General features: G+C 35.3%; 2 protein-coding genes across 2 annotated transcripts; both read right to left on the bottom strand.

Moving 5' to 3' along the window:
- Window positions 1–1,376: 1,376 nt before the first annotated feature.
- On the bottom strand, window positions 1,377–2,810 carry LOC113766859. The gene is made up of 6 exons (XM_027311018.1): window positions 2,705–2,810; window positions 2,395–2,601; window positions 2,201–2,290; window positions 2,004–2,099; window positions 1,621–1,926; window positions 1,377–1,538 (listed from the first exon to the last, which is right to left on the bottom strand). The coding sequence occupies exons 3-6, from the start codon at window positions 2,246–2,248 to the stop codon at window positions 1,443–1,445; spliced, it is 546 nt and encodes a 181-aa protein (XP_027166819.1). The 5' UTR covers window positions 2,249–2,290; window positions 2,395–2,601; window positions 2,705–2,810; the 3' UTR covers window positions 1,377–1,442.
- Window positions 2,811–3,943: 1,133 nt separating this feature from the next.
- Window positions 3,944–7,703, bottom strand: LOC113766722. Its single transcript, XM_027310884.1, has 4 exons — window positions 5,407–7,703; window positions 5,050–5,334; window positions 4,872–4,971; window positions 3,944–4,768 (listed from the first exon to the last, which is right to left on the bottom strand). The coding sequence occupies exons 1-4, from the start codon at window positions 7,701–7,703 to the stop codon at window positions 3,944–3,946; spliced, it is 3,507 nt and encodes a 1,168-aa protein (XP_027166685.1).
- Between the last annotated feature and the right edge of the window lie 1,236 nt (window positions 7,704–8,939).

Below are 8,939 nucleotides of genomic sequence, written 5' to 3'. Positions count from 1 at the left end.
AAAACTAAGACAGATTACTAAAACTTTCATGTTTTGGCAAATAGCTAAATCAGCACGGAACCTAGTGAATAAACATGATAAATTGGATGAATTGACTAAAACGGAACACTGGAAACATCCTAAAATAGTGAGGGTATTTTGGTCTTTTCACAAGCTACATTGATCCGATTGAGCTGAAATTTTGTAGGCACCTATAACATATCATTGTCTACAACTTTTATGTTTTATGCTAAGCCTAATTTGGCTTCTAACATGGTGCAATAAAACCGGACAGAATAGAGCTGAAATTTTCCAGAAACTTGGAATTTTGGGATTCAATGCAACCTTTCTTGATTTCTTGCTCCAATCATCACCACAACCACTTATATAAGCTTAAATACCACATATATCATCCATATAGCAAGGATAGGCAGCAAATATCTCAAACCTTAACTCACATAAATCACCTTTAAATCCTCATAACAACTTGTATCACCACTAATCCAACCAAAACAAGTATTATATAACTTCTTAAACCAAAATAAAAGAACCAAAGCCATGGTTTAGCCTTATACCTCAACAAATGAAGCTTGTAAGAGTAATACTTCACCTCCTCTTGGACTTCTTGGTTCCCCTAGCTTCTCAAGCTCACAACTCATCCTTTAATCGGTTTAGAATTTTAGTTCCTCACTTAACACTCACAAACTCAAGATAAAAATGGCAGCTCTCACTTGGGTTTTTCTCTCCCTCTCTCTCAGCCAAATAGCAGAAAAAATGAAGAAGAATTGCAGCTCCAAGGTGATAAGAAGGTTGGACAATTGGTCTTGGTCAAGACCCTTAATGGTGTGACACTTGTCACTACCAATTACCAAGCAAAATTTTCTTTTTCTTTCTTGCAATTTCTGCCCCAAAATTCGGTCAAGGCTAGCTGGAAATTAAGGAGATATTTTGCTCAAATATTAATGAGCTTGTATGGTAAGAAAGTGGTGGTCAAGTGGTGTGTTCAATCGGTAGTGCATGGTTCACGTCGGTTCGCACCGTTTTTCCTTAAATCACACGTACTAGGGTTTTTACTTCCTATTCACTAACTTTTTATCATTTCTTCTAATCACATATTATTTCTCACCCAAAAGTCACTCTTAAGCATCAAATTTGATCCTCGCTCCGTACCCGATAATTACACGACGGATACACGAAAAACCCTATTTCACTTCGAATTGAAATTGGAAAGGAAAACCCTAATTTTCTATGATCATTGGCACTTTTTCTAGGGTGATTAAGTAGCAATATGGTATAGAATAATAATTTCCAAATAATTTTCAAATAAAAGGAAATTTTCAAGAAATATGTAAGGAATTTGCAAGTCCTCACAGTTACATTATCAACAAAGTGTGAAGAAAAGAAAATCAGGCCATAGCTGCTGATATTTCAGAGAGTTTGAACACAAAATCGAATTGTATGAATTAATATACAACCTCTAATGAGTCCGAAATTTGAGATTGTTTTGCTGCATTCATTTCTCTTCTTTGGAGTGATGCCAAGTCACATGTGGATGCCCTCTGGAAGAACAAAGATAATAGTAACTAAAGCAATAAAAAAATTAGAAAAACTATAATATTTAACAAAATAGTTATCCCAAACCATTCTTGCTTCAAATTGAGCAATCAACTCCTCCTTAAAATCTGCCAATTTCGAATTCATTTCTTCTCGTAGTTCACCACGTATGATTTCCACTTTCTCATTCACTGCATCCTCAAATGCTTTCTTTTGTCCATCATTCATGTTATCTGACATCCTATACACGTCTTTTGGAGTCGCACCTACCCCATAAGTTCGAAGACGACCTGGTTTTTCAGGTCCAAGAATATTTTCATAGAGTATATCTTTCACAAAATTATCATCCCTGGATGTCTCTGGCAGTTTTTGTATTTCCTCATTCATAGTTGCCTAAATTGAAAAACAGACAGAAGAAAGAATTATTTATGAAGTAAAACCAATAAAAAGTGACTAAAAGCTATTCTTACAATTGTTTGTGAAGTCAACTCATCCATTTGTTTTCCTTGTCTTGAATGAATAAAAACGTCTAGTTTCGAAGGCTCTTTTCCAGTTTTAATCCGAAGCTGCCACATATTCAATGTACAAACTAAAGTGTTAATATTTCTAAATAAGACTATGTTCCAGAAAAAATTGCTAGAAACATAAGCATTAGAATTTAATATACCTCTTCCCTGAGGTTCACATGATCTTTTCGCCCTGTTCGATGTGGCATCTTTTATTTTTTTCGATTCTTGCTATTAATCTTGCTTTGCTTCTAATTATGTACAAAACAGAAAAAGGTAGTTAACAACACATCAAAATCATAATAGCACTAGAATTTAATTCAAAAGCAAAAGAGATGTGACAATAAATACATGCCTTGACATCTTCTGAGCTCCAATAATCAACCAAAATAGGCCATTGATCCTCCTCAACTCTTGCAGGACAGTGTGCTAATAGCCATGACCTGTGCCTCCTATAAGGAGTGAAATACATGCTCTTGACTTTTGATTTCCAATTTCTCCACAATTTGCTAACCCTTATCATTTGTACTTTCTTGCATGTATCATCAATATTTGTATTTCTCTATCAAAAATTACAAAACAAAAGTTTAAACATTCACAAGCTACAAGATTGTATGAAATAAAAAGAAAAAAATGTTGCTAACTTTGATAGTGAGTCAAAATACCTTAATATCTTCCCAAAATCTCTCCTTAGATCCTTCAGGCATGGCCCTCCAATCTGTGTACGTGAGTGGTAATTTATTACCATCCTTTACTAAGATTCCTACTTGACTTATATACTATGTAGCATTAGGACCAATTACTTGGCCCCGTGCATTCCAAACTAACTCCAATTTCTTTCCACCACCCCAACCAGCACTTCGTCTGGCTAGTCCTCTACCATTATTGTCTCCTGTGTACAAAAAACACATACACATACAAAAGAAGAAATTGTGATTCATATAATTTTTTTATGAATATTATACAAAGCTTATAATAAGGAATGCTAGACTCAAAACTATTTGTGGTAATCTTTTCTTTTCCAACCGACCTTCTTCACTAGAATCATCATCATCAAAAGTACCATCAAAGACATCCTCTATGTCTTCTGAATCATATGAAGAACCTGATCCAGCTTCAAAATCATTATTATCAAAGGAATCTGGTTGCTCACGATGGTCTACTAGTGGTTGAGAATGAAAGCCTTGACCGATATGTGAATTAGGATGGGAATTTAGTTGAGAATCAGCCTTGGAGTTCAACTGATATGAATTGGCTTTAGAGTTGAACTGAGAAGCAGAAATAAAGCTAGAAGCTGAGTTTGAATTTGAATTGGAGTCATGTGATTTCGCTTGACAATTAGGTCGAGAAACAGAGTTTGAGCTAGATGTAGGGTCTATGCGTATTCCAGGCATTGCCCCAATGAATTTATGTGCTGGAGGCTTTGAATAATGATTTGGGTGAGTCTGATAAGATTGAGAGCTTGACTGTGAAACAGGGTTCAAACTATTAGTGGACTCAATATGCGCTCCAGACATTGGCCCAACAACTTTGCGGGGCCCCTTCATACTTGGTGCCATGGAAAACCTATAAAAGCAGCTTCTGATTTTTGAAGGCAAAGTTAAGTAAGATGATTAATTTTACTGGCTTTTTTTAGAAACCAATCACTTAATTCAGCAAGAGAGTGTTGTATCATCTTACTTTTGGAGTTTAAATTTCTAAAATATGCAAACACAAAGAATATATTCATATTAAGGAACTATAACCCAATGAAACCAGCATTACCAACTTGCTAATATGAACATAAGGAATCATAAATTGACATCCAAGGCAGTGAAAATGATCCCACAATTAATATTTTTCATACTAATCAGTAACTTCATCTAATATTGGCATTCTAAACTTCATATAACAAAATGTTAGGATTATATTCCAAAATTAGAGTCAATCATCAGCCTTGTCTCCTTGTTGGGCTTTATCAAAAAATCATCATCATCACTTGTATCATCAATCGTATTGTCAATCCCAAGATTATCCTCATCAGAGAAGAATCCATCATCAACGTCAGCAACGTGTGCCTTGGATTTTGTAGTTTGTGCATCAAGTATAACTCCATCAACACCTTCCCTAACCCATGAAACATTACTATCCTCAGAATTATTGTTATTAACATGTTGCCAAGCAGAATGCTCATCCTGGATATCTTCACATATGTTAATTTCTGGATCAATAATGAAAAGATCTTGAGGGGTCATCTTGACAACTATATTCCATTCAGGTTCCAATGCATCCCGAACATACCAAGCTTGCTGTGCTTGAGAGGCAAGGATGAAAGGCTCATCATTCTTCGTGTTTTGCTTGTACAATATATGATCAAAGTTAACAAGTGTGAAGTTGTGTTCATCTTGTTTCATTCCAGTGACATTATCAACCCAATCACACTTGAACATCAAAAATTTAATGTCATTTGAGTATCTCAACTCAACAATATCCACTAAGACCCCATAGTATTCTAAAATTCCAGATATAGGGTTCTTATCCTTTGTACTAGCGAAACTATTGGCACTAGCATTCACAAATACACCACTATTTTGAGTTTGCCTTCTCATCTCACGCTTCTTAGTATGAAAACGAAAACCATTAACAATGTAACCAGAATAGCTTTTTGCCCATTTATCAGGACCAGCAGCCAAATAAGCAATTTCTTTATAATAATCATGGCAACTATTAGATTTTTCCAAATCTTCAACCTACAAGTTTTGAACAAAAACTGTTATTTTATGTTAACTCTAGAGAATATTAAATATATGAAAATGAAGCTCAATTAAATTCATTACTGAATTTAAAACTTACATGCTTCTTAAACCACTTGTGAAATGTTTCACTATGAATTTTCTCCCTTTCATAGTTTGACATGCGTGGCTTTTCCAGTTTTAGCAAATGCTTATGCTCCCTACATTAGTCATTAAATACTTTAATGAAAGCAATAATTCATGAGTTATTGATTAAGTTTGATAAACTGTGAACTTACCTGCGAAAAGGATCAACAGTTTCAAGATTTCCAAGAACATAACGATGAGCTTGAACCCAAGAGACATCATCTAAATAGATGACCTCTTCTTTTCCTAAGGGACGGCCAATCTGTCTATTTAAATATTCACCTTCATAGTTCCTAGGTGGGCAATTCAACTTTGATTCAAAATTTTCCAAGTACATGGAACAGAATGTCATACATTCTTCCGCCAAGTAGCCCTCTGCTATTGAACCTTCAGGGTGACTTCGACTCCGTACATAATTTTTCAAAGTACACAGATACCTATGCATAGAATTTATATTAATATCGGTGGTGATTTTTCAATGTACATAGATTAAGTTGGTAATCTTTTACCTCTCAATAGGATACATAGACCGAAATTGAAATGGTCCACCAAGTTTCGCCTCTTCAGGCAAGTGAACAAGCAAATGCTCCATGATATTGAAAAATGGAGGTGGAAACATCTTCTCAAGTTCACAAAGGGCCAGTGGAGTACGGTCCTCCAAAGTTTCACAATCTGCTACAGTAAGCACTTTCGAGTATAATTGCCTAAATATATCTCGTAACTCAATGATAATTCTGCAAACATGTTTAGGCAATATTCTTCTCACAGCAATGGATAACAATTGTTGCATTAATATGTGACAATCATGACTCTTTAACCCAGAGATTTGTCGTTCTTTAATATTCACACACCTCGAAATGTTTGATGCATAACCATCAGGGACCTTGACAGTTTTTAGCACATTACAAAAAATTTCTTTTTCATCTTTGCTCATTGTGAAGCATGCAGGTGGAAGAAACACTTTGTCACCCTTAGATTGTGGGTGAAGTGCCTTTCTTATCCCCATTTCTTTTAGATCATATCGAGCATTAATGTCATCATTTGTCTTGCCCATCCCCAACAGTGTCCACAAGAGATTCTCCAAGAAATTCTTCTCAATATGCATTATATCCAGATTATGTGGAAGCAAATTATCCACCCAATACGGTAACTGAAAGAATACATTCAATCTTTTCCAATTATACCTACATATGGGACTTTGTTCAAAGTCATTATTATCTTTAGTCCTCCTTTTCCTTTTCCTAGCTGAGGAAACTGGTTGATCCTTTCCAAATTCATTTCTAAAATCTCTTAGTTGTTCTAAAATCTCAAACCCATATAATCGAACAGGTCTAGAATGTTTCTCAATTGTCCCATCAAACTGCGCTCGATTTAGACGATAAGGATGATCAATAGCTAGAAATCGACGATGACCCAAATAGCAATGTTTTTTGCTATGCATCAACCATTGACTTCGAACATCTTTATTACAACAAGGGCATGCATACTTCCCTTTGGTACTCCAACCAGATAGATTTCCATAAGCTGGAAAATCATTGATAGTCCAAAGTAGTGCAGCACGTAAGTAAAACATTTGCTTACTAGCTGCATCATAAGTAGGCACCCCTGGATCCCAAAACTCATTCAATTCATCAATTACTGGTTGAAGATATACGTGAATATCATTACCTGGAGCTTTAGGCCCATCAATTAGCAAACACAACATAAATGATGTTTGCTTCATGCACATCCATGAGGGTAAATTATATGGCACTAAAATCACTGGCCAGGTGCTGTATTTATTGTTCATTGCTTTGAATGGGTTAAATCCATCCGCTGCAAGTCTAACACGAACATTGCGAGGATCACTAGCAAAGCTTGGGTGCCGGTCATTAAAATGCTTCCAAGCTAAAGAGTCTGCCGGATGCCTCAATTTACCATCCTTGATGCGCTCCTCTTCATGCCATCTCATTAATGAAGCAGTCTTTGATGACATGAACAGCCTTTGGAGACGTGGTTTCAAAGGAAAATAGCGAACAAGCTTTGCTGGAACTTTGTTAGCTTGTTCACTTGAATCATCGGATTGTTTTACAATTTGCTTATACCTAGGAGTTCCACACTTTCTGCAAAAGGTTTCATGTTCTGTCTCCTTCCAATAAATCAAGCAATCATTGGGGCATGCATGAATTTTATGGTAGCTAAGACCCAAGTCTTTAACAATTTTCCAAGCATCACGATAAGAGCTTGGAAATAATTCATTCTCAGGAAAAACTTCCTTGAGAAGCTCCAGTAATATTGTCATTGAGTTGTTGCTCCATCGACAAAGAGACTTGACATGCAACAACTTGATGACAAATGATAGAAGAGTAAAATTTTTACATCCAGGGTATAACTCTGTTTCGGCATGCTTCAGCAACTTAAAAAACTTATTAGTCTCTTCATCACAGGCTCCTCTAAGTTCTTCTAAATTTATGTTAGAATTCTCTTCAAGTGTTCTTCCAAGTGTTTCGTGTAGCAATTCATTCATGTCATCATTTTCAGTCTGCCTAAACACTCCATTGTTCATATTTTCTTGATTGAAGTCCGATGGATCTTCACCATGATAAATCCAATTTGTATAAGTGGTCAAAAACCCCTTCATTGTTACATGTGCAAGCACAGTTTCTTCCTTTCTTCGTTCTGAGTTTTTACATCTCCTACATGGGCAATATATTCTACTCCCAACCTCCTTCTTTTTGTAGGCAAATTTAAGGAAGTCACTCAGACACTTTTCAAAGTATGGATTATTGACTCGGTCTTCAATAAAGATCCAAGACCTATCATCCATTCTACAAGAAACAAGATTGAGAAGGCAAGAAAAGAGACCTTATAAACAGAATTGAAAAATAGCAAATTTATTAACATGCAAAAAAAATAAAAAATAAAGTGCAGCATGTGCATCCCAGTTTGCTATGCTCATAGTGGAATGCGATGTTAACAGTTAACCCAATTTCTCAATGCCAAAAGAATGTGGTGAATTTATGTCAATATGCAAACCAGTGTTCTGTTTGCAAGAAAAAGAAACATAGATAAATTAGGGGAGCTAGATTGTCTTACAAATTCCTAGTTGCAACTTGGTAGAACATTTAATTGCTAGCAAGCTACAATTGCAAGGCAGATAAATATGATGGTTATGGGCAATTCAGATAGTTAGATTGCTGTTCAACTATGTACAAGAACTTGTATACTGTATTGAAAAAGACATAATCCGGATAAAAGTGGCAAAAAAAAAGGAGAAGTAACAAATGCATGACAACATAACAATCTACACAGAAGTCCAAATTTTCAAACTGAAACTCTAGAATTCCACCTTAAGTCACATTAAGTCTCAAATAATTGAAAAAAACCATTAAAATCCACATTTAAAAATCATATAGTCGTTCTCCATCTTAACCCAAAAAAAAGCATAAATAACTCAAGTTGACCATTACTAATCACTAAATTCCTCTTAGTTTTTTGGGAGAACTGATAGTTCTTATTTCATATTAGGAATACTCCACATAGAATCAAGAAAAGAAAGCTTTCAAAGTTTCCAAACGATAATCAAGCACTAGCATGTGCAGTACTATAACTCACAAGCAACAAGCAACATATTGGTCAAACAACCACTAAAGATCAAATCATAACCAGAATGACGCATAACGAAGGACAATGAAGATGTGATATTATGAGAACAACATCTTAGCTTGTAACAAAAAGTAAAAAGTAGTCACTGAAACGAAACAGCATATGCATACGATGTGGCATATCCAAATCAGGTAAGAGAAGAGGATAAAAAAAGCAAGCAAATTAAGTATGAGACCAGATAGCCCCAGAAATTTAGGAGGAGACAAACAAAGGAATGTCAAAGAGCAATTAATCAGCAATATTGATAGCAAATACCACAAGTTGAAATGAGTAAAGTGAAAATATCACAAAGAAATTGAGCTTAATTACCTCGCTAGTACAGCTTCAAAAGTTTCGCTCAAATTAGATTGGTTTCATCAGTGGAGACTTGGATAAGAACAGAAGAAGAGAAAAAAGT

The sequence above is a fragment of the Coffea eugenioides genome, chromosome 3 (genome assembly GCF_003713205.1).
Source record: "Coffea eugenioides isolate CCC68of chromosome 3, Ceug_1.0, whole genome shotgun sequence".
Classification (NCBI taxonomy): Eukaryota; Viridiplantae; Streptophyta; class Magnoliopsida; order Gentianales; family Rubiaceae; genus Coffea; species Coffea eugenioides.
The sequence above is the reverse complement of the archived record's forward strand: the minus strand, read 5'-3'. Positions and strand labels throughout refer to the sequence as shown.

Bases quoted from the DNA above. Each gene is read 5' to 3' on its own strand.
- LOC113766859 (XM_027311018.1), bottom strand. From the start codon at position 2,248: ATGCCACATCGAACAGGGCGAAAAGATCATGTGAACCTCAGGGAAGAG. The intron at 2,100-2,200 runs GTATATTAAATT...AATATGTGGCAG, and splicing joins ATGTGAACCTCAGGGAAGAG to CTTCGGATTAAAACTGGAAA. The intron at 1,539-1,620 runs GTTTGGGATAAC...TTGTTCTTCCAG, and splicing joins CTCAATTTGAAGCAAGAATG to AGGGCATCCACATGTGACTT.
- LOC113766722 (XM_027310884.1), bottom strand. From the start codon at position 7,703: ATGGATGATAGGTCTTGGATCTTTATTGAAGACCGAGTCAATAATCCA. The intron at 5,335-5,406 runs GTAAAAGATTAC...TTCTATGCATAG, and splicing joins TCTATGTATCCTATTGAGAG to GTATCTGTGTACTTTGAAAA. The intron at 4,972-5,049 runs GTAAGTTCACAG...TGACTAATGTAG, and splicing joins ACTGTTGATCCTTTTCGCAG to GGAGCATAAGCATTTGCTAA.